This window comes from Daphnia carinata, unplaced genomic scaffold (genome assembly GCF_022539665.2).
Source record: "Daphnia carinata strain CSIRO-1 unplaced genomic scaffold, CSIRO_AGI_Dcar_HiC_V3 NW_026453105.1, whole genome shotgun sequence".
Taxonomy (NCBI): Eukaryota; Metazoa; Arthropoda; class Branchiopoda; order Diplostraca; family Daphniidae; genus Daphnia; species Daphnia carinata.
In genome coordinates, this window is record NW_026712534.1 from 77289 (window position 1) to 101956 (window position 24668).

The window sequence follows — 24668 nt, forward strand, 5'->3', positions numbered from 1 at the left end:
GGGCTTGAAACCGGCTTCATTAGCGGCCCAGGTCAAAGTGAATTTTTGGCCTTCAGGAGAAACCCAGTAAGAGGATCCTTTATTGGTGTTGCCTAGGATTTCACCGTACGATTCTTTGCCGTAGGAATCGTAGGTGACTCCTTGCATCTTCTTCTGGGCCTGAGACTCTTCACGAGTTGGTAGCCAGACTGGCCGTAGCTGTAGGTGAATAGAATAGAATTTAATTTTTAAAAATATGAATACTTTTAAACCATACGTTGGTGAGTATAAGGTAATGCGCCTACCTCCATTGGCTGCTGCCATCGAGGTTGCGCTCGTCAGATTGGCTAGTGATGGTAACGTCGGCGTATTTGTTATCCTTGTTGTAGCTGGGAGTAGGGTAAGCTGGTGCGGGGTAGGCTGGTGCAGGGTAGGCTTGTGCAGGATAGGCTGATGCAGGGTAGGCCGGTGCGAGGTAACTAGGAGTAGGGTACTTTGGTGCAGGGTAGCTTGGGGCTGGGTAGCTGGGTGCCTTGTATTCCGGCTTGTAGCTGGGTGGAACAGCGGCAGCGACGGCCAAGAAAGCGGCGATAACAAACTGCGAAAAAAGCTTTTCAATAAGCTATGAAATTGTAAATAAAAGAAAAATTTAAAGAAATTATATTTACTAGTTTCATGTTGAGAGCGGGTTGGAGAGTTGAACAACGGATGTCTTCAGTCACCTTCAGACGGCCTTATATAGTCGAAAAAATATTGGATGTCTTTCATTTTCATTTGATTTCTTTACTTAGTTTTTTAAAGCGGCGTTCACCGCCTTGTAGTGGCGAAATGATTTGGTTTGCATTACAGGACAGGGCCCTTGCAATGCAGTGATTGCTTTCGATAAGCAGAAACCTAACACAATTTGCTGATGATTTTCCTTCAGAATTGTCACATATCACCACCGACTGATGATTTATGAATTGAGCAAATTATCGTTCGTCAACCTGATTTTAGTAAGATAAATTATATTATTTGTATTTCATAGACACTGACTTGTGAATATTCCTATAACAAGATATTGATTTCTCATCATCATAGACCAGGAGACAAAATAAATCCTTCACCAGCCAAACGAAATCAAAAATGCACTGTGGTTAAGGGTAAAAGCGAAAGTAAGGTATTTTATTCAACGCCCAAAACCTAATTTGCTAGAGCGAATTCTAGTGCCAAAACAACTAGGTCAACTGAACGTTCTATGCCTCTCACTCGACTATAAAAGTGCGGGATGGAAGGACTAAGACCATCAGTTGTTTATCAAACCCTCCTAGTGCAACATGAAGCTCGTAAGGCATTTAATCTCTTATTCTTATTTTGAGCTAAAATCAATTTTATGTTTAAAACGGCATTGTCTGACAGTTTGTCGTCGCCGCTTTCTTGGCCGTCGTTGCCGCTGTTCCATCCAGCTACAAGCCGGAATACAAGGCACCCAGCTACCCAGCCCCAAGCTACCCTGCACCAAAGTACCCTACTCTTAGCTACCCCGCACCGGCCTACCCTGCATCAGCCTATCCTGCACCAGCCTACCCCGCACCAGCTTACCCTACTCCCAGCTACAACAAGGATAACAAATATGCCGACATCACCGTCACCAGCCAATCTGACGAGCGCAATCTCGATGGCAGCAGCCAATGGAGGTAAATCTATTTCATACTTTATACTCATCATTTTAAGAACTAAAGATAACCATTAGACAAATTTTATTATTTCAACCCATAGCTATGCCCAGTCTGACTACACCACTCGCGAAGAGTCTCAGGTCCAGAAGAAGATGCAAGGAGTCACCTACGATTCCTACGGCAAAGAATCGTACGGTGAAGTCCTAGGCAACACTAACAAGGGATCTTCCTACTGGATTTCCCCTGAGGGTCAGAAGTTCACTTTGACCTGGGTTGCTGATGAGGCCGGTTTCCAACCCAAGGGTGACCACTTGCCCGTTGCCCCCGTCCACGTCTACGAGCTCCCAGTTGCCCCTGTTCACATCCCTTTCAACGGCAAAGGCTATAAGATTTACTAAATTATATAAAATCCTGTCTGAAAACATTATTTAAATTTTCTGTACTGAATGCACTGACATTCTTGTATTATCGGTACATAAAATACATGTTAATATGAATGTCAATCTAAAATCACGTCAGAAAAGTGTGGGTTTGTGCGTCGTAGCCGTATTAACTTTAACCACATTTTATAATCGACGTGGGCACCTATAGTTTCTTCCATTTAGTAATAAGTGTTGGTTCCCAATGCAACCAACCCACGTAGTCGCAATTTAAAGTTATTCAAACTGTTCCGATCCTTAAGTCACTCTTTCACCCATTATCGCCTTGCAATTATCATCAGATTTATCACTGAAATTCGAGTGATTAACTTAACCTGTATAGATATTTACGAACAGGCTTCTATTAATAAAATTATTTTCATGGAAGAAAAACAATTTTACGTAAAAAATGTTATGATAGATGAATTGTTTAGTGTAACCAGCATTCGTAACGGGAATCTACCAGTCCCCCTACAAAATTTGGAAACTTCTCTTCAGTTTGCCGCTAGGTGGCAGGTAAACCGCACATTCACGGATATCTTCTAATTTTTTAGTCGTCTGCTGTGTATTCTATATTGTCACATCAGTAATTCTTCAGTACACCAGTCGCACTTAAAAGCTAAAGTCAAGTCAAGTCAATTCTTCAGGAGCAAACAACAATCAATGGTATTTGCAACATTATCATTTATTGCTTTTAGCCAACAATCAAGCCAAAGGTATTCTTTACTCCGCCATGCATTAAATGAAGCTGTGCGTGAGACCTGCGTTCGAATGTGTGCAAATCGACAAAATTTGTGCTCACACAGAGAAGTAACGTCTTTCAAACTGTTCATGCCCTGCGTGATAACGGTAAACGGATATGAAGACATATCATACTTTTATTTCACATCAGCAAATTAAACTTGCATAGTACATTAATATTTCAATCTTAATAGCCAAGATCAGTTTGTGAATAAGGAAGAGCAGGTGCAACCTGGAGTTCATATTTGGAACAGGAGCAACTGGGAGCTCATAGATATGGACAGGAGCGACAGGCAAGTGTTCACCGTTAGGCTGGAATCCAGCAGTCCACGTTGAAGTAAACTTCTGGCCTTCAGAGGAAACCCAGTAAGATGACCCTTTGGTGGTGTTGGCTAGGACTTCGCCATTAGTTTCTTTTCTGTAAGAGTCGTAGGTAATTCTTTGCATTTTCCTCTGAACTTGACATTCTTCAGGGGTAGTGTAGTCAGACTGGGCATAGCTTTAGGTTGGAAAAATAAATTTTTTTTAATGTGAGTGTCTTTAATCCCTTTGTTAATAAATGTAAAACATGAAATGTACTTACTTCCATTGGCTGCTGCCATCGATGTTGCGCTCGTCGGATTGACTGGTGATGGTAATGTCAGCGTACTTGTTATCCTTATTGTACCTAGAAGCAGAATAGAGGAGTAGAGTAGCTGTTAGTTTTGTATTCCAGCTTGTAACTGGATGGTAGGGCAGTAGCAACAGCCAAAACTGCGAAAACAAAATATTCGTTTTTCAATAAGTGATGAAATTGTGAACTGTCAAAAAAAAATATCTATGCTGATGTAAAGCATCTTCCCGTGTGGGATGATGGACTTTACGGATTAAGACAAATAAATGTAAATTGAACTCGAGGCGTTTTACCCACAATGATGTATGTATTATATCAGCTAAGACATAAGAGTTAAAAAGACAAAGAACAAAGAAGAAGAAGAAACATTCAAGAAACAAGTCAAAAGAAACAAATATAATTGGGTCTTACCGTGATCACACGTATAGAGAACGAGAAGAAAAACGACACAAGGCGGGCGTGATACGCAACTTCCACGAGAGCGATACACAAACAATAGTTCAAAACAAATGGAACTAGACAGTCGAATCACCGCGAATAATTCTAAGTCTAAACAATTTTACTGGACTGACTCGGCGAATAAAATGTTAAGTAAAAGGCACAAATTCAAGCATAACATTAATAAAGTAATAGAAATGCTTTCAGGCAACTACTCGAATCGGCTGCAAGTTCTAGTCTGATCTTCCTCAGATGCTGGGTTAACCACGGAACTTTGCATATTGCAAAGTGGCGTGATTGGGAGGAGCTTGTAGGCTGCACGCGGTTGACCAATTAAAAGACGCGTTCAATATGGCGTGATATTGATGACGTATCGCCTGCGTGAATCATCTTGCAGGTGTTCATCTAGGTCACCCGCGCTGCGTATGTTGCGGTGCAATTAATATGTTCACCCTTGATGAGTAATAAAGACATCGAGAAGAAATATATGTTGAAGATGTCTATTTGGCTTCGTTACATCACTCCCGGCGGCGTGAGATTACGTCCCGTAATCAGACTGGTTGCATGGGAATGAATTCGGAAGCTGTTCGTCTTGAACCGTCCGTGGGCGACAGCAAGTGATCCAGATGAGTTTAAAGAAGCCGATGAAGCCGCGAATGAAGATTAGGACTAGAGGACCTCAAATGCCGATGAAGAAGCAGTCTTTTTTAATAGTTGGTGAAAGGTGACATTTCAATAAGTGGGGACAATATAGAAAACAAACCATACAAAATAGAGCGAGACTATATAATTTGGCAGAAAATAAAATAAAATGTTTCACCTCATCATGTGGGTTTCTTAAACTAAATAGAACAAAAATTTAAAAGAAGGAGGTAAGAAATCGAAGGTGAAAAATATTCTACGGCTTTTGAAAAGTCAACGATTTTCCGTCGGTGTCTCAATAGCTGAGCTATGGCAAAAGGGGAAGAAAAATATAGGGCACTGGAATATAACTGTGTTTTCGGGGGAAGAAAATTTTATCCATCATAATAACTAGTATCGTTGGAAAGAGGAGAAGATAATCTTAATTATCGAAAAGAGAAAAATGTTAAAATAGTTTATGGTTTAGCGAGGTGGACAAGAAAAAAATTAAAAATTCTACGGCGGAAAAGTTTTTGCCGCGCAAGGTCATACACTGCGGTGTGGAAACGAAAGGGAAAGTGAAAACTAGTGTGTGCAAGAGTTGGAAACTAAAATGCAAAGAGTTGGAGCTACGACTTTGGAGAGTGTAAAGGAAAAGAGATTCACAGTGGAAATAAAGTACAAGGAAATTCTACATCGTTATTTAGGAAAAATTTTCGTTTGTGGTGGGTCTCAAATGCTACTTGTTAGGTTTTAGTATCTTGTTATTTTTCGAAATTATACTACTACTCATTTTACGGCACTGGGAGAGGGAGATTTTATAAGAGACATACACTAGAGAGAAAATGGGAAAAGAACAAGTATTATATAACATTGTTCTACTGAATACAAAATAATGATTGGATGAAGAAGGGTGCCAGAAAAGTATCATAAGAAAGCATACGGCACATAAGAAAAACGTATTGTTCGTTTTTTTTTTTTTTTTTTTTTTTTTTTTCATGAATATGCTCATGTATAAATGGTTCTGCTTATCGAAATAATTATTCTTTTCAAGATCAGTTTTTTTCATTTTTTTTTTTTTTTTTTTCAATTTACGGATAAGCATGAAGTCGAACGTGTTGTATCGAACTTCAATAAGTAATACAGAGTTCGTCCTCTGACTGTTTTTTTCTCTTTGCAGATGAATGTACTTTTTCTGCCCTTTACCAATATTATTTATTTTCAATTGTGATAAACAATCTGCATTTTTATGAATATGCCCTGGCTTATACTTGAATTCATAATTTAATAAAATTGGGATACACGAGAACTGGTGGTGTCACTAGAGAAGTGCGCAAGTTCTCAAAAGCGATTTGTTCTTCGGCTCCCCATATAAAAGGTTTCCTACTAAGATCTGTACTTTATACTCCAAAATTTTTCTTTGATTACTTGTAACTCAATAAGGGCGTTGTCGAATAGGGCCTCGTCCTTCTGTATCAATTGTATGTTTTATAAGATTAATTTTCCCTAATTCTGAATCTTTTGATGCTAACAAGTCGTGAAAGTTATTTACTAATTTTGAGAGCGGTGCTTAAAATTCAGAGTCGACTTCTGAAATGAAAACTGGCTCAGCTTCTGCTTTAGGGTTATCTTCCAATTTCACTAGAGAAATTTTTTCGATAACGTTATTAATAATTTCAATTACGCCTAATGTAGTTTTTCTAGGAATTTTGATTTGATATAATGAATGATTTTCGACCATATTTTATAAGTTCCATCTCCCGATACATTTCCAATAAATTCTTTTTAATATAAATGCCTGCTGGCAAATCTTGTGCTGGGGTAAATATAAATGCTGTATTTTGTGGGACATACGGAAATGAATCTTTCATTTCCGCTGCAACTACTATCGACGTCTGACGAAATAGCGTCGTCTTTTTGACCGTGTAACTGCCATGTCCGGTACCTCAGAGATGGCTGATCCCTGCTCATCCCTCGCTAGGTAAATGCTCCTGGCTTCTCCGTCAAGCCGAAATCCGTGTTTCTGGATTGCATCCCATCCAAGGATACAGTCCACAGAAACACCATTAGTAACGATAAATTCTCGCTTAAAAACTGACTCTCCGTATCGAACGGGTAAAATAACTCTTCCCAGCGTATGTAATTTCTTCTCCCACATTATATAAATCGAAGTCAAGCTGACTGCAGATCACCTGACTTCTAGGGGGTAACTTATTAAATAATCTCTCGTGAATAATATTTTTTAGACGCGTCTGTATTTGTAACGGGATCTGAAAAATCTTTACTGGAATTCTTGGGGTCGATTCATTCGTTAATATAGTGGGTAAATTTTGCGACTTTTTGGGATTTAACGTGAGGCTGCCTATCAACTGACCCGAAGTTACAATTGATAATTATTGGTTTCCATGACGCTGAAATGGACCTGGAATATAAGGTCTATGGGAATTTCTTAACTCAGTACAAGTATTAGATTTATGTCCGAATTCACGACAAGCATAATAGACTGGAGGTTGGTATTGTTCCCAGTTTTGACGCTGAAATTGATGACAATTGGACTGACTGTGTCCACGATTTCTACAAAAATTGCAAACTACTATGGGCTGATCTGATCTGTAATTAACATCGTTAGCTGGTCTAAAGAAAAAGGGCGAGAATGGCGTAGGTCTATTCGGGAATCTAGCATGTTGGTAAGAATTGGTGTTAGTATTGGGGCGATGAGGGGGAGGTCTCCAATTTCTCTCTCGACTGATGCTATCCGTTTGAAATGAAACTTGCATCCCATACGGAGCACCCGTCAAAGAAACATAACCCATTTTATCCATTAGGAGCTGTGTTACAACCTGCGTAGGCTCGTGCAGAACTTCTTTAATTTCATCCTTCTCCGAATTTTGGATTCTCTGCGTGTCTATAGCCCTGACTGATTTTAGCACCTCATTCTTGACTATTTCCTTCTGATCAATTAATATTTGTGTAAGTTCCCTCAGTTCCGAATCTATTGTGTCCTATGACTCGTCAATCGCTCTAACAAATTCATGTTCCTCACGGTCCGTCTCCAAAGCTTCTAAACGAACGCCATAAACAAGCATTGATGCAACAAATTCGTTGAAGGCACTAAATTCCTTGTACCTTACTTTAGCTTGCAATTGTGATTCTAATCCCTCAATAAATTTATGCATAATTAGGATCGAAAAAGACTTTTCTGTATAGACTTCCGGATATGCTGTTGTTTTAAATTTTTGTAAGCGACGAGCATAATCCACGATCTTTTGCTACTGGCGTTACGGAAATTATGGGGTGTTCACAAGGGTACGAGAAATCTTATGTCCGCCATAAATAACATCATTCATCATTGTGATCGAGTTCGAAAAACCGCTGCCACCATAATGTAAAGCATCTTCCCGTGTGGGATGATGGACTTTACGGATTAAGACAAATAAATGTAAATTGAACTCGAGGCGTTTTACCCACAATGATGTATGTATTATATCAGCTAAGACATAAGAGTTAAAAAGACAAAGAACAAAGAAGAAGAAGAAACATTCAAGAAACAAGTCAAAAGAAACAAATATAATTGGGTCTTACCGTGATCACACGTATAGAGAACGAGAAGAAAAACGACACAAGGCGGGCGTGATACGCAACTTCCACGAGAGCGATACACAAACAATAGTTCAAAACAAATGGAACTAGACAGTCGAATCACCGCGAATAATTCTAAGTCTAAACAATTTTACTGGACTGACTCGGCGAATAAAATGTTAAGTAAAAGGCACAAATTCAAGCATAACATTAATAAAGTAATAGAAATGCTTTCAGGCAACTACTCGAATCGGCTGCAAGTTCTAGTCTGATCTTCCTCAGATGCTGGGTTAACCACGGAACTTTGCATATTGCAAAGTGGCGTGATTGGGAGGAGCTTGTAGGCTGCACGCAGTTGACCAATTAAAAGACGCGTTCAATATGGCGTGATATTGATGACGTATCGCCTGCGTGAATCATCTTGCAGGTGTTCATCTAGGTCACCCGCGCTGCGTATGTTGCGGTGCAATTAATATGTTCACCCTTGATGAGTAATAAAGACATCGAGAAGAAATATATGTTGAAGATGTCTATTTGGCTTCGTTACACTGACCAGTTTCATGTTGGCTATTGTGGAAGGCTTAAACAACTGATGACTTCAATGGTTTCCAAACAGTTTTATGTAGCCGACAAAAAAGGGTGTGCAATTTTCCATTCATTTCGTTTCTTAACCTTTTTTTTTGAAAACGTCGATCAACCGTTCCTTGGTGGTTACCTATGGTTTGTATTCCAGACTATCATGTAGTTATTGTTTTCGACAAGTAGGAATCAAAAAGATTTTTTTTTGTTCATTATAAATCAACATTCACCTCCTCCACTTACGGCTCGCTTTTGAATTGGCATACAACAATTCATTTGCCTAATATTTCCAATAGATTAACATTGAATTGGTAGCCGGGAATACCAATACCCGATTCAGACAAATGCTATGTTGACGTCTAGTTCATGGATTAAATTTACTATCCTTAGCGAAAGTTAACACCCCCTGACGAGTTATCATTTTAAAAAATCAATGAGAGTGAATAATCAGATTCTGTTGAAAATGAGAACGCCAGTAGAGCACTATTAGCTCAAATCATGCACAAAAAAAGCAATTAGCTGTTACTATTAAGAAAATTTTTTTCGATGTGTTGTCTAACGTGAAAAGTGAGAGTGAACTATTTTTTTGCACAACGCCCAAATTGAGCTGCACAACAACTAGGTCAGTTGAATGTTTCGTACCATTCACTTGACTATATAAGCTTAGAAACGTAGAAACAGAACCATCAGTTGTTTACCAAGTAAACCTAGTACAACATGAAGCTCGTAAGGCATTTTATTGCTTATATTTTCTGAACAACTAAAAATTTTAGATATTTATTTAATTAATACATTGGACGACAGTTTGTTATCGCTGCCGTCTTGGCTGTTGTTGCTGCCGTTCCTTCCAGCTATAAGCCGGAATACATAGCTCCCAGCTACCCTGCAACACAGTACGCTACCCCTAGCTACTCCGCGCCCAAGTACCCTACTCCTAGCTACCCCACACCAGCCTACCCCGCACCAGCCTACCCCACGCCAGCCTACCCCACACCAAGCTACAAGGATAATAAATATGCTGACATTACAGTCACTAGCCAATTCGACGAGCGCAACATCGATGGCAGCAGCCAGTGGAGGTAAATCATTTTCATGGTTTATGCGTAATAACAAAGAGACTTTAGATTTTTATATTTCCAAACATGAAATCCCTTTAACCCACAACTACGCCCAGTCTGACTACACAACCCGTGAAGAATCTCAAGTTCAGAAGAAGATGCAAGGAGTCGCTTACGATTCTTACGGAAAGGCCACCTACGAAGATGTTATGGGCAACACCAACAAGGGATCTTCCTACTGGGTTTCACCTGGAGGCGAGAAATTCACTTTGACCTGGACCGCTGATGACGCTGGATTCCAGCCCAAAGGTGATCACTTGCCCGTCGTCCCCGTCCATGAATACGAGCTCCCAGTTGCTCCCGTCCATGAATACGAGCTCCCCGTTGCCCCCGTTCACATCCCCTTCAATGGAAAGGGTTACAATATTTACTAGATTTCCCGACACATGATTTAATATTTAAAGTAGGCCTACGTCCCATAAATTCTGTATATCTCATTTATCGCGAGCGTGGTGTAAATATAAATGCCATCAATCTACCAAGGTGCGTTTTAGTAAATTTCGACAAGCATATGAAGGTTACATTCAAGTTTAACCATCGAACATTCATGGCATCATGCCAATATTCCAATAGTATTTTAGTTCTGTCAGATAAAAACAAATATTACATTTTTTTAAACCTGAAAAACCTGTCTTTCTACTCTTTCAACCTAACCCAACGTTTTAATATGGCAAGACTTCATCTACAATTGCCGTTTGTGTTGTCATTTTGTTGCATTATTTCTTCATAACAAACTGCTCAAAGATGCTTTGAATCTTGTTAATGGAATCCAGAATCCGTATTTATCGAGTATTGTATCCTGAAGTGTTGTTGCTTATCTGCATTGTAATCAATCTTTAGCCACATACAGCAAGCTTATTGCAATAAATATTGTTTAATTCCTTAGCACATCTCTTAGAGTATCAAAACTTCCATGATGCGATTATAAATATTATGGTGTAGTTATCTAAATTTTTAACTATCCATAATCCAAATTTATGACTGGTGTTAGGGATGGTGGAAAATGAGCGGCACGTCACACATATATATACGTACTTTTTTTTCTAATGCATAGTTATACACTCTAATGCACAGCATAAAATCATTACCGACCATGCGCCAAAAATTGCTAATGACCAAAAGAAACCTGGATAATCTACACTGGAACATTGTTCCATAAAGCATTTGATTGAAAAATCTGGTATGTGCTATAATAATGCAGATGTCTCACGCTAGCTATTATTGCGGAAAAATTCCGCACGGTCAGCCTTATCGGGCGCAGCTCAAAGATTGTTCCTTCATCAGCGGATGAAAATTACCAAAAGAAGAATCTGATATACAATATACAATACAGATGAATATACAATACATATGAATATACAATACACAACAACGTATGCTGCACCGAGGTGCTATTCCGAGGCTCCCAAATACTACTACACCACCACCTGCGCTGTCCCGGCTTATTACACCGAGGCGTTCCAATACTACACCACAAAGGCTAATGAGTATTACACAACAACATACGCTGCTCCAGCTTCTTACACTGATGCCCCAAGTATTACCAAGGCGAAGCCTCAAAATACTACACCACAAATGCACCAGGGCACTACACTACCACATACGCCGTACCCAGCTACTACACCGAGGCTAAAGCTAACTACACAGCAACCTATGCAACCCCATTACTACATTGTTGCCCCCAATTCGAGTTTTATATTTACTACTTAAGCTCGAGGACGGAATAGTCTAATTATTTTAACATTTTAAACTTAATTTAACTTAATTCCTAGTTTCAATCTGAAATTTCTATGTTAAGGAAATACTCAAATAATCGGTAAAGATAGAAGCCTCGGTTTGCCAGTTTTTATTTTACTTATTAGGAAAATAGTCAAAATGGTTGCGCTAAGCACTTGACTGACATGCTAGTATCCTCCAGAACTGTCACGATGTTGGCCCGGATCATATTGCTGTACTACATGATCCCCACCGTGACATCAGCTGAAAGCTCTTACTTCTCTATTCAGTCTTGCGTTGGAATGGATGGCCAGTCCCATACCAACGCTTGACGTTTCGAGTTGTAATTGCTTACAGACTCTTGGTTACTAGCAATTCCAACATTGGGAGGGTGCCATAACCAGTCATTTCAAGTGCCGCTATATTTAGATATACACGCAACTATTATATACAGTGAATTACGGCACCAAACCATGTTGATAACACAAGCGTGCATTTTCCGTAGTAAAAGTAACTCTCATTTAAATTCAGAGAAACTATTATACAATGTAATAAATGAACATTATCGAGAAAATAGTAATGAATATTATTCAACGTCGTTATAAAGCCAAAAACAAACTAAACGTTTAAAATTCAATTATTATCTAGCATTCACGAAATAGGTGTGGCATCACGCAACAATACCGTTAATGCTATGCAAGAATCCTACGTATCACCGTGCGGCCAATCTTGTCACTAATGTGTTGATACATTGGCAAAGTGTTATTCCAGGTGTGCTGTGAAATTATAAGTTGTCGAGCCAAACACATTTTGGATTGAATGATTGGTACCAGTTATCACAAAAATCGTGTATTACAAAATTCTGCATGACCATAACGTATTATTACTACTCAACCACATCCTAAACTCAAACCTGCTTTTAAATACCATTTGACTTCAAGCTAGCATTCCCAACCTTCGGTTTACTACACTACAACAAAGGTTCAATCCCAGCTACTACAGCGAGACTAGTAAAGTACTATTCCTTCCCAAGAATGACTAGCACTGAGACGTTATTTAAATATACAGTTACTAAACTCATTTCATCCGTTTTAATTTCATCCATGACTTTTTCCCTAATCGGAATTTCTGTAAATGTGGCATCGTAGTGTAGAGCATTGTTCAAAATCAGACGAATTATCATGTAAATAAATAACAATGGGTAGCCTGCTATTCTAATTTAATTCATTTCTTTTTTTTTAAACGGTAAGTTACGATATTTCTTTTGAAATTTTGAATATTGAAATCGTGTTCCGTTCGTCTCCTTTTGTATGCATTAAACTTGATCTTCATACACAAGCTGAAAAAAGTTGACCTGTTCTGACATCATTTGATCAGGTAAAAGCCTCAATTTAATCAAAAGGTACAGTAAATTGGCTGGTATTTGTAATACCAACCAAATTATGGCTGCTTGAATGATTTTTTAAACCACATTCGTTTTCAATTTGTAGCTAACTACGCCACAATGCTGATGTTGGCTGTTGCATTTCAGATAGCTGGAAATGCCATGGGTGGACCAATAGGTTCGTCTTATTCTGGATACTATACTACCCTGTCATCCTAGTATACCACCAAGATCGTGACTACTACACAACGAAGAAGACCAAGTATTACACGACCATACAGGCTGCCCCTAGCTAGTGCACCGAACCCCCCAAGTACTACATGTCCAAAATCTGGAATACTACACCAACACCTATACTGCTCAAATGTACTGCACCCTAACCACCAAATACTACTCTACTCCAAGTTATTACAAAGAGTTTCCAGTTTACCACATGACAACATCTGCTACTGCAAGCTACTACACCGATGCTCCCAAATACTACACAAGCGTACGTTTAAGTGTAAGATAATTTACTCATTCAGTATTCGCAGGACGTTCACAACATGTACACCTTTCATTCGATGAACTTCATGGTGTGAATTTTGTTCGTGCATTTGCTTCGTTTATTCAATGCTGCTGCTACGTCCCACGAGATAAATTTAGCCCTAGCAAACTGTAGTAGCGGGATTCATACGTTTTACTGAGGTTTTTTTTTATGGATAAGTGCCGCTTAGATTTGGACTGTCCAGAATCTAGCTTTTGCGATCAATCGCATTTCATCTGTCAAATATGCCTGCCATGCCAAAGTCTTTTAAATGGGGCAATAACTACTGAAAAATGATTGTGGAGATCTAATTTTTAACTAAATGGGTAAATAATTCAATTCCTTGTGGAATTGCAGAATTTTTAAATGTGTGTTATGTAATTGTACGAGCGTTTACGGAGGTATTGAATTTCTCTTAGATCTGCTTTGATGTAAATAAATTTCTGTCATTAGATCAGCCATAGGTATTTAAACTATTGATCTAGCAGCCGAAACTGGCGCAAGTTGTACACAAAACTTTCTGACACATTCGACGTCTTGGTGTACTAGTAGTTAATACAGGTTTGTCAAATGAACTAGAATAAAAAATTTTAATAATTTTGAACTTAGATACTTAAATTTATTTAGGAGATTGGCGCTTGCAATTCCTAGTCTTGGCTACAGGTTGTGTTTCTGTTGGGAAGATTGGGGTATCTGCAGTTTTTCGCATCTATCAATAGACTTTTATCCCTCTGAAGGGGCCGCAAACAGTAGAAGAAGAATGGGTGACTGAGCGGCTGGAGCCGTTTAACTATGGAACATTCTATTTCCTCTTGTCATCTGGGTAACACCCAATTGATGCTACATAATGCATCCATAAGCTCCAACAGAATCGTGGAACAAAGAGGAAGAACAGAAGGGGATGATTCACTTAGTGAACTCTTCCAAGCTGTCCAAAAACGCTATTGTGAGTCGATGCCTCATACCTTGATCAACTATCACTAAGAATGCAAGGTGGTAACCTTGCCCTTTAACGAGCGAGCCGAGCGCCGGCATAGATAGATCGTGTACTGTTATGCAAACAGCGTGATCATGGTCATAACCCAGGACGAACTGTCTGTTACGGTCGTGCAGAACTAAAACAGAGCGATCACTGGTATGTCATAGCCTTCATAGACATAGAAATTTTTGCTACACGCATAGAAAAAACTCGATGGGTCTTGGAAGACGTGTTGGGAGGATAGGCTCATCGGATGCACTTGACGATCCAGTAGCTTTTCATACTTTTGGCTAGCTTGTCTGGGTCGTCCTTGTAATGAACCAGTAACATGACAGCGAGATCATCTCGTTGACGACGCGTTACTTCACAAAGCAGAGGATGGTCCGCCTCCGATACATTTGCCTGATTTTTATGCATTACATTGCTGATTTTCTTGACTATTTTTATTTACGATATTGTTACCTTAAATCCTAGGGCAGACACGGCTGCTTCGAAGCGAAAGAGTCCAAGAGTCTCGTCAGCAAGAACTTGCTGTGCTCCTGACACAGTGACCAATGCTTCGTGATATGATGGTATGGTCGTAATATGCCATCTGGTAATTCTTCAGCTTTCTCACTCAATCGACAATTATGGATGACCTGTGAATTAAAACAATAGATTGAATATCTTGAACAATTTTAAAGAAAAAATATTTAATTACCTAAAGGTATTCGTTTCAATAGTGTAACCAACTCAGATTCTTGGTGAGCCAGTTCACTTCTAATGGTTTCGTTGTAGCAGGTGGCCGTGCCAATTCCAATCCAAACATTTCTACCCTGAAGGCGAGATGGTAATAGTCGCAATTTTCCGCCAAAGCTAATTTGATGACAAGCAGGATTCGTCTTCATTTTCTTGCCATTCTGCGTGATGACAGGAGGCAACTCAACCATCAAATCGGGTGTATTTGCTAATAGTTCTGTTGCCAATTCTATGCCCAATTCACAAGCTTCGGAACTATGCCCATGAGTGTGAAGTCCCTCCGCACTTGCAAAGAGGATCTCCAGTGGATCATCGAGTGGGTTTAACTCGCCAAAGACTCCACCGTTCCGGTTAGGAACGGTAACAACGCAAGGCTCTTGTGGCACGGCACCTTGAGCTGCTGGTAAGCCCATTGTTCTAGATTCTCGAGGACTGGCAGACAAACTGGCCATATCGTCAGTATCTCGTGAAGATCCAGCCACCAATCCTGATCCAGGCAGGAGTAGCACTCCACTGCTGGCTTCAAGTCGTGAATTCTTTAAACGTGCATCAACTCCCAACCAGTCCGAGTCAGCATCAAAATCTTCAGATGATGATTTTTCTTTATCTGTCAAAGTGCAACTATCCACCGCCAAAACTTCCAGCTCATTGGTATCATAGCCCAGAGCCGGATCGTCACTGTCTTGGCGGGTTAGATCCCGCAGACCTGAAGGTACTGCCGGCTCAAACGCTTCGACTGCTGGATCGCCTTCATTTTCGCAGAAATCTTCGATGCTAACGCTGCTTCTATTTGCCCGCTTGATCTATTACTCTTTTCGGCCGGACAAGAGGTGATGCAGGGTGAAATCAGCCAATCCTTTCCCTCACGTGACGCATGTCGTCCATAGCCTGGGCATAATCGCTTTGCACTACCGCTCGTCTTTGGAGCATGTGAACGGGTAGGTCATTGGTGATGACGGCCGATATGAAAGCGACCATGAGCCTCTGTGTGTCGAAAGCAGGTAAAAGGACAATGGTAAAGACGGTGGCCTTGAGTGTAAGTAACACCGGGAATTGAGTAATCGTCCCAGTTAAGATAACGAGCTTCAACTGAAGGTTTGAAGCCAGTAAACACCTCAACTTCTGCCTTTAATGATTGGCTAGTACGACGAGGTGTGGACGGTTCGGCACCATTTCCGCCAGCAACATGAGGTGCGCCATGAGTAGCACTGATTGTTAACCCTTTGCTTTTCGTGACCTTGTCAATGACTTTGACATGCCATTCGCTGAACTGTTGACGAAGTAGATCGCGTTCTTCTCCAGAAAGGCCTGGATTGAGTGCAGCCAATCGCTAAAGGATAACCACTTCGTCACATAAAGAAGAGCAAGCGTGCTCAGAAGCTTGCGATTGGCTTCCCAGGTTGCTTGATTTGATACCGCTACCGTATCCAGCTGCACTTCCATTGTGTAATGCCACCTTGGTGTTAAACCACCAGACCATAATCTAAAATATAAAAGAAGGTGAATTTAACAAACACTTTGTACCTATTGCTGTTAATTGTTTATCACTACCTGTTCACACGACACAATCTCTTCCGTTAAAACCCCCAAACGTGGAACGGCATTGCGGTCATGGCGTTTGAACAATTCGCGCGGACGATGGAAAGCAAGTTCCACGTGCTTTCCGGCTCCCGACCCCTTAATGGGCGCAACAGGCTGCTCCATTCAACCGCTGCGAGGGGTGCGGTCGAGCTCAAGTAATTTACATCACTTATGTATGAAAACTAGACCGTTAGTTTCCTATAAAACTCTTTTTTTAAAAATTAATAATAATAGCGTTTCTGGTCAGCTTGGAAGGGTTGACTAAGTGAAGCTTCCCCTTCTTTTGCACCGACCATGTAGAGACCGAGTAGATTCACGGTAGCTGTGTCATGATAACGCTCTTGCATGAGCTTCAAATGGCGTTCTAGAGCTGGTGAAGAGGCCTCGGGGCCGCGTGAGAATCTCACTTTGTGCGACCCTACTTGAACTCCTGGTTTCAACGTACGGATTTCAACACTGCCACATGTAACTCGTAACAGCCAGTGAGAAAAATCAATTCCATAGTGTTGCAATGGTAAGTGCAAAAGCCTGCCAATTTTAGAGGATCATTTTTTAAATTATAATTGTACAGTGAACCAGCCTATAGGGAATATCTACCTATTCCAGAAGAATCTGTTGTCTGTTCTACGATTCTGCTGAAGCTTTTGGGTGCATAATGTAGCATCAATTGGGTCTTCACCAGATGACTAGAGGAAATAGAATGTTCCAGAGTTAAACAGCTTCCGAAAGCTCAGTCACTCTTTCTTCTTCTACTGTCTGTGGCCCCTTCAAAAGTATAAAAATTGTTTGATTGATGTGAAAAACTTCAGATTCCCCAATCTTCCCAACAGAAACACAACTTGTAACCAAGACTAGGTATTGGTAAGACAACGTATATTACAAGGGCCCATCTCCTAAATAAATTGAACTATCAAAGTTCAAAATTATTTTCAATTTTTATTCTAGTTCATTTGACAAACCTGTATTAACTAGTAGTACACCAACACATCCCTATGCGTCAGAAAGTTTTGTATACAACATTTTTACTATGTCAACCTCAGCATGACCTAGCAAATATTTAGGAGTTATATGTGCAATTTTGTTGGTTTGTTTTTTAGCTTTTTTGTGAAAAAAATTAGTTTGATTACCCAAAGCAGCAATAACTAAAGATTCCAAGAGAAGGGCTTCGTCTCGGTTCCGTTGTTCAAGCAAAACACTGTCCGGTCCCTGTCCATTAATTTTATGCCAAATCTTGTAACATTTTCCCATAGCCATTTCCGTGATCTAAATTTCAAAACACTACCTGGTCGATTGTATTTAGAATGTCATTAGCTAATATGCGACTTCGAATCAGTTAGCACGTCAGGTGTGATTCCTTCTGCTCAAATCAATTGAAATCAGCTGTGATAGTCCAAATGGTACCGTGTTTATTGTGTATACTTGGAACGTTGAACGCTATGGCGAGGAAATCACCGTGGAAATCGAGGCGCCATCAATTGTGGAAACCACCACCGGAAGGGTTTTCGCGGAACAAATTTGATGAAATCGTGGAATATTGTCGCGTCGGAAATATTCGATTCGTCACCGCGGTAGCGACAACAGCGCTAGGATGGAAATTCCGCCCCAGTTATGGCCGTCCTTTGGAGCACCACCCTCGTCGCCGGATATAAAAGGGGCGACTTGGCACACCTGTTTGGCTTTTTGATTAATTGGTTAGGGCAGTTAGTTAGCAGTTGTGTCATTAAACCTTCTGGTGAAATACACATTATCTTTTAATCTGAAGCACAACGTCTCTATCTTGGTACAAGATCCATGGCTGTGACATGGTGGAGATGCAGGGTACCACCTATTAGGCTGAGTAAGGTAAACGCAATTGTTGTTCTTTTCGCACGGGTCTTGGGAAGTTTTTGAATAAGGGACTTGGAGGCAGGTGCTGTTTAGGGGTCCTTGGGAAGTGTGACCGGCCGGCTAGAAAGTGCCTTAAATTGCCGTGGTACAGGACCACAGACCTGGCCGATTTCCTTGATTCGCTGTTAGTTTGAGACCTGTCCGAGTAAGTTATGGAAAGCGCGTAGTACAAGCCCGACAGGCCTACCATTGGGTGGGAGAGAGAGACGTAGCTCGGTGCATGAGTACGGATCCGCCTAGGCAAAGCAGGCGTTTACGAGGGTTAGCCGCGTCCCCGATAAGCGAGGAAGGACAACGCAATGATGGTCTTGACGGAAGTCAGGCGGAATCTCTAAAGAGAGTTACAGAAGTAGGGGCACAGACTGCCCAAGCGATCGGCCTTACCTTTCCGAGAAGAGGAATCGTATCACTGAACCCGATCGGAAAGTCGAACGCGAGGACAAGTTCCTCAGAAGTAGGGACACAGACTGCCCAAGCGATCGGCCATACCTATCCGAGAAGAGGAATCGTATCACTGAACCCGATCGGAAAGTCGAACGCGAGGACAAGTTCCTCAGAAGTAGGGGCACAGACTGCCCAAGCGATTGGCCATACCTTTCCGAGAAGAGGAATCGTATCACTGAACCCGATCGGAAAGTCGAACGCGAGGACAAATTCTTCAGAAGTTGGGGCATAGACTGCCCAAGCGATCGGCCATACCTTTCCGAGAAGAGGAATCGTATCACTGAACCCGATCGGAAAGTCGAGCGCGAGGACAAATTCCTCTTGTAGGTATCGGAAGCTTGATCAGGAAGCAAGATCGAGAGATAGTGGTGTAGGAGAACAAACGTGTATTGATCCGAGGGAACAACGGAAGATAGCCGAAAAGCAAGGAACCTTTTAACGAGTGCTCAAGGGAAGGAAGAGATAAGGGGTTAAACGATTTTTCTGGAGCTTCACCGCTCGTTGTAGCACCAACGCTTGAAATGGCCCAGCGTGCTGAAATTAGAGGAAACGATGGACCTCCCGCCCGTGTAACTGCACAGGCAGGAGGAGCCGCTCAGCGTGCACCGGCTCATCCATCGCAGTATCGTGAAGTACCAGTTTTCCGTGGAGGACCAGACGACGACGCCGCTGAATGGATAGAACGTTTCGAGAGGACCGCCAATTTTAATGGATAGGGTCCCGTTGAGAAAGCGGAATACTTTGGATTATTCTTAGAAGGCACAGAAAAGGATTGACTAGCTTTTCAAATAGGACAGGTGGTCTGGGACGACGTTGCTCCGCGTGAAGCCGCGCCTGAGAGGGAGGCCGAAACCAGGATAAGGGGCCTACGAACCCGATTTTTAGAAACATTTCGATCGGATGATTACGACCGTTATCATAAAGCTAGGCTACGTAATCGGAAGCAGGAAGCTTCGGAAACAGTCGTAGGATATTTCTATCAGTGCCGTAGGTTGAACCCTATGATGCCTGAAGCGAAGAAAATAGATTATCTTTTGCGTGGGCTTAATCAGCCTTTGAAGCGAGAAATGACAATTAAACAGCCCCGGACGACAGATGAATTTTTGAGGGCACTCAAAATTTATACTAGGGCGTATGAGGATTCAGAGAAGCCGAATCAAGCAGTTAATTTTATGGGACAAGCGAAGGATCCTATTCCAGCCAGGCGAGTCACGTATAATGACTACGAAGAAAGGCGAACTCCGTTGAAACAAGAAGCCTACGAGTCCGACGCAAAGCGAGACAGCACGCGCCCAGGGTCGCATGACGAGTTAAAAAATTTAATACGCGATATGGCAGCTTGGATAGAAGAGCTGGAACGAGGCACTAAACAATTATGCCTGGGAGGGGGAGGAGAGAAACCTTCTCGTACAGTAGACGGAAAACCAATCTGCTACCGATGTGGACGCTCCGGTCATATTGCTCGTTTTTGCGAGACCAGCTCGGGTAATACGAGACCACGATCACCAACACCCGATCGGGAAGGAAGGGAGGACGAAAGGGGACCAAACGGACGTGATGGAAGCCGGCGAGAACGTGAGGACATGAGAAGAGACTGAATAGCGTGGTTGGAAAAGGACACTAACTGGCCACGCCATCTCTTGACTGGCCGGTGAGTATTGATACTACGAGCGCTAGATGGCGTTGCGGCGGCCCCAACTTTTATTCATGGAAAATGCTTTTATTTACTTTATTCCCCCTGATAAATGAAGTCAATGTCGTGTAATTCCTCTAACCCTGTAATCCCTCTACCCCGTAACACAAATATTAGATTTTAGACTTCTATTTTCCTGGCACACGAGCGCGATCGGGACGAGTCGCGACTTAAGGAGGAGGATGTCGAGTCGGAAATATTCGATTCGTCACCGCGGTAGCGACAACAGCGCTAGGATGGAAATCCCGCCCCAGTTATGGCCGTCCTTTGGAGCACCACCCTCGTCGCCGGATATAAAAGGGGCGACTTGGCACACCTGTTTGGCTTTTTGATTAATTGGTTAGGGCAGTTAGTTAGCAGTTGTGTCATTAAACCTTCTGGTGAAATACACATTATCTTTTAATCTGAAGCACAACGTCTCTATCTTGGTACAAGATCCATGGCCGTGACAATATTTTATCATACGGATAAGATGAAGATGAAGAGCAAGAAGGTGGGGGTTCCCATCAGTTATCTTATAATAATAGAAAGATACAACTAGACAATTTGAAAACTATTTATATTTTTTAAATCAAAATGAAAATTCAAACAAAGTTCATTAAACGATTTCTTACGAAATTCATTTATTGACACTAAAAACGAATCACTGTTCGGGACTCCCGCAACTTCTTACAAACGCAGTTTTCGTGCAGAAAGACACGTATAAAGCACTTGTGTGTGCCTCTGCTTATTGGAGCCGTGGTGGCCATCTCGTGATCCAGTTGTGAGTCGCGGTTCACAACGCATTGCGTCACCGTTACGGTTCCCGTGAGTTGAGTTTCACCCTGCTACGCCATATGAGGTGTCATCGGCATGCGTCTGGAACAAACTCATGTAATAAGGTGCTAGGCAATATTGAGATGTCTAATCATCACGATATGCCTTCAAACGGTGAAGAAACAAGTAAAAGGGCCTCTCGATGCGTTGACATTGAGCATTGAGAACCTAACCGGATTTACACTTCTTCCATAACCGCCTTGACGAACAGTAAAGCTTGTTCAAAGTATCTGATGGCCTATAGACTAGGCTTCTTTGGGAGGGATCATCAAGTTGATAGTATCAGCTTGGTGGTGTTGGTTGATTCTCCTGTTAGAAGAAATCTACCCTAGTGGTGATGAAGTTCATCTACCTAAATTAAGTCACAGATGCTTTGGATGCGGGGCTTTAGTAGTTACGTAACGTAGCCTGTTGAAGTCAAGGAGCACTTTTTACCACTATGAATACAGGGCCTTGCGTTAAAAACCCGTACAAGTTCAGAGACGGGAAACCTTGTATTTTACGACCCTCCTGTAGTTTAAGCGAAAGTCTATCCTATTGTGGAGTTAACAGAATAACAGTCGGTAAGGATTACTACGATGCTAGGCAATATTAATATGTCTAATCATCACGATATGCCTTCAAACGGTGAAAAAACAAGTTAAAGGGGGGTTTGAAGCCAATTGCGGAGGGCAAATATTTCCCTTTTTATCACTTACACACGATGTAAACCTTTTCATAAACTCGAAAGAATCTGATTTAAATTTTGTTCCTATTACATTTTAGTTGTCAGAAACTCAGTGGTCGACAATCATGACTTCCATTCACCTCTGGGCTATTCTAGTTGCCCGTTTGGGACATAGTGTAGTATTCAGCAGCCTTTGTGCTGTAGTAAGATGGGACAACATAAGTTGTGGTGTAGTAGGTAGGTTCCACATAGTATGAAAGAGCAGCGTTGCTGTAGTAACTTGGGGCAGCGTAGAATTTCGGGGCTTCAGTGTAGTAGGTCGTCTCAGCGTAAAAAGATGGAGCAGCTGCGGTAAAGTATGTTACGGGCTACGTAATACTGGGCGCCTCTGCAGTGGTGTAGTACAACGCACTTGTCGTGTAGCTCGGAGCAGAGTAATATATTGAGGCCTCAATGTAGTAAGCCGGAGAAGCGTAGATTGTAGTGTAATACTACGAGCGCGAATAGCCATTAGTATAAGTACACTAAAGGACGAAGAGGCGTGTAACAACGAGGGATACGAGTGAGCGAACCAAGAGGTAGTAGAAAATAAAAAAAAGAACGTGATAAAGTGGGCCATACCAGTGAGCGAACTAAAAGGCAATGGGAAGAAAAGTGGGAGATACGAGTGAGTGAAATAAAAGGCAATGGGAAAAAAATTGTGCGATTCCTCCTATAGCTGGCGATTGAGGTAGGGTTTAATAGTCGTTTGATTTTTAGTTGGGAGGAAAAGGAGGAAACTTTCGTTTCACAGGAAGCCAGTAAATAGAAGAAGGTAGATATGGCGTAATACAAATCTATCTGTTTAATGTTTAAGGCGGCTAAAAGTATCCATTATGGGTGCATCTTAATCACAGAGGTAATGTAAACGAACTGCTCAGACATGGTAAAAATGTAACGTAGCTCAATCCCAGCGGTAACCTTTCGAGGTTGAAACTGAAACGTGAGACAATATGACAGAAAAAAAAAGAAAAAGGGGTAAAAATAAGGCAGCGGCCATCATTATTATCATATTAAAAATTATTATCATTATTAGAAAAAAACAAGAGAAGGAGTAAAGTAATAAAAAAACGAGATTACGTCATAGCTGTTTTTCATTATTAGTTTATTTCAGCAAATTCGCTATTTAATACCAAGGTTTATTGAAAGAGGAACCTTGGACTCTACACTTAAAATTTTAATCGTAAACCGATAATCGAACATGAACAATAATTTTCATTAGTTACTATATTAAGCACTTTTTTAAGTGTTTATCTCTCCGTCCGTTTCTGCTCAATATCCAGCATGGTTTCACATCATGTTGCACCTACATATAATTCAGTCGTATCCCAGTACTCTTCCACAACAAATCAACGCCGAGCACCCAGCTTCGACGCAACAACCCAATTTCATGAAGAACTAAATAAAATTTCAGACGAACACGTTTGCTAGATGCTATTAGTTTTATATGTACACGTTTTTACACCGAAAGCAACAGAGGCGTAAGGCATAGAATAAATGACTTTGAATTATTTACTCAACTGAGGTTTCATTAATTTAGTAGATCTTGTAGCCTTTGCCGTTGAAAGGGATATGGACAGGGGCGACTGGAAGTTCGTATTCGTGGACGGGAGAAACGGGCAAGTGTTCTCATTTGGGCTTGAAACCGGCTTCATTAGCGGCCCAGGTCAAAGTGAATTTTTGGCCTTCAGGAGAAACCCAGTAAGAGGATCCTTTATTGGTGTTGCCTAGGATTTCACCGTACGATTCTTTGCCGTAGGAATCGTAGGTGACTCCTTGCATCTTCTTCTGGGCCTGAGACTCTTCACGAGTTGGTAGCCAGACTGGCCGTAGCTGTAGGTGAATAGAATAGAATTTAATAAAAAAAAATATGAATACTTTTAAACCATACGTTGGTGAGTATAAGGTAATGCGCCTACCTCCATTGGCTGCTGCCATCGAGGTTGCGCTCGTCAGATTGGCTAGTGATGGTAACGTCGGCGTATTTGTTATCCTTGTTGTAGCTTGGAGCAGGGTAGGCTGGTGCGGGATAAGCTGTTACAGGGTAGGTTGATGAAGGGTATTTTGGTGCAGGGTAGCTTAGGGCAGGATAGCTGGGAACTTTGTATACCGGTTTGAAGCTGGATGGTATGGCGGTAGCAACAGCCAAAAAATGCAGCGACAAAGAACTGTCGGGGAATCCCGGTATTAGTTTAAAGTTCGAATTTTTTTCCACTAAAAGAAGAATTAAAAATAAAAGCCTTACCAGCATCATGTTGTACTTTGGACAAAAATATTAAAAACATGTCCGATAAATTATATCTGTATATCGAACGCATGGTGTAAATATAAATGCAATCAACGTAAGCAAAATGCCTTTTATTTCTACAACGTATTGACAACTTATTTACACGTTTTGTTTTCATAGATGGTCATGCAAATATTTGTGGTAACGAGCTTGTGGACGTCGTTTA

At 41.2% G+C, this 24668-nt stretch overlaps 3 protein-coding genes and 3 long non-coding RNA genes across 10 annotated transcripts in view; 3 read left to right on the forward strand and 3 right to left on the reverse strand.

Annotated features, from left to right (window-relative positions):
- The window catches only part of LOC130699945 (endocuticle structural glycoprotein SgAbd-1-like), a 42893-nt gene extending 40853 nt beyond the window's left edge, over nt 1-2040 (forward strand). The window contains exons 1-3 of one of the 2 annotated variants that reach the window (XM_059497464.1): nt 1271-1304; nt 1378-1655; nt 1738-2040. In XM_059497464.1, coding sequence (XP_059353447.1) covers nt 1296-1304; nt 1378-1655; nt 1738-2035 — 585 coding nt within the window. In that variant the 5' untranslated portion in view covers nt 1271-1295 and the 3' untranslated portion in view covers nt 2036-2040. Of the gene's footprint in view, nt 1-1270; nt 1305-1377; nt 1656-1737 lie in introns of those variants that run through there. The other variant, XM_059497463.1, reaches the window with a different exon arrangement.
- Nucleotides 281-24475, reverse strand: LOC132087715 (cysteine-rich and transmembrane domain-containing protein 1-like). Of its 2 annotated transcripts, none has more exons than XM_059497467.1 (2): nt 24461-24475; nt 281-577 (listed from the first exon to the last, which is right to left on the reverse strand). In XM_059497467.1, the coding sequence occupies exons 1-2, from the start codon at nt 24467-24469 to the stop codon at nt 281-283; spliced, it is 306 nt and encodes a 101-aa protein (XP_059353450.1). In that variant the 5' UTR covers nt 24470-24475. The 2 variants fall into 2 exon arrangements, with proteins under 2 accessions (XP_059353450.1, XP_059353449.1); XM_059497466.1 differs by lacking the exon at nt 24461-24475 and adding an exon at nt 648-669.
- On the forward strand, nt 2643-3506 carry LOC130699956 (uncharacterized). Its single transcript, XR_009003605.2, has 3 exons — nt 2643-2722; nt 2805-2905; nt 2992-3506. It is a non-coding gene; the product is annotated as an uncharacterized LOC130699956 (long non-coding RNA).
- LOC132088556 (uncharacterized) lies at nt 2950-4842 on the reverse strand. Its single transcript, XR_009422032.1, has 3 exons — nt 3822-4842; nt 3381-3464; nt 2950-3296 (listed from the first exon to the last, which is right to left on the reverse strand). It is a non-coding gene; the product is annotated as an uncharacterized LOC132088556 (long non-coding RNA).
- The window catches only part of LOC130699942 (endocuticle structural glycoprotein SgAbd-1-like), a 69827-nt gene continuing 54466 nt past the window's right edge, over nt 9308-24668 (forward strand). For 2 of the 3 annotated variants that reach the window (XM_059497461.1, XM_059497462.1), the window contains exon 1: nt 9330-9353. In XM_059497461.1, coding sequence (XP_059353444.1) covers nt 9345-9353 — 9 coding nt within the window. In that variant the 5' untranslated portion in view covers nt 9330-9344. Of the gene's footprint in view, nt 9354-24668 lie in introns of all 3 variants that reach the window. The other variant, XM_057521997.2, reaches the window with a different exon arrangement.
- Nucleotides 13911-17633, reverse strand: LOC130699957 (uncharacterized). Its single transcript, XR_009422031.1, has 5 exons — nt 17267-17633; nt 16640-17197; nt 15051-16571; nt 14813-14988; nt 13911-14752 (listed from the first exon to the last, which is right to left on the reverse strand). It is a non-coding gene; the product is annotated as an uncharacterized LOC130699957 (long non-coding RNA).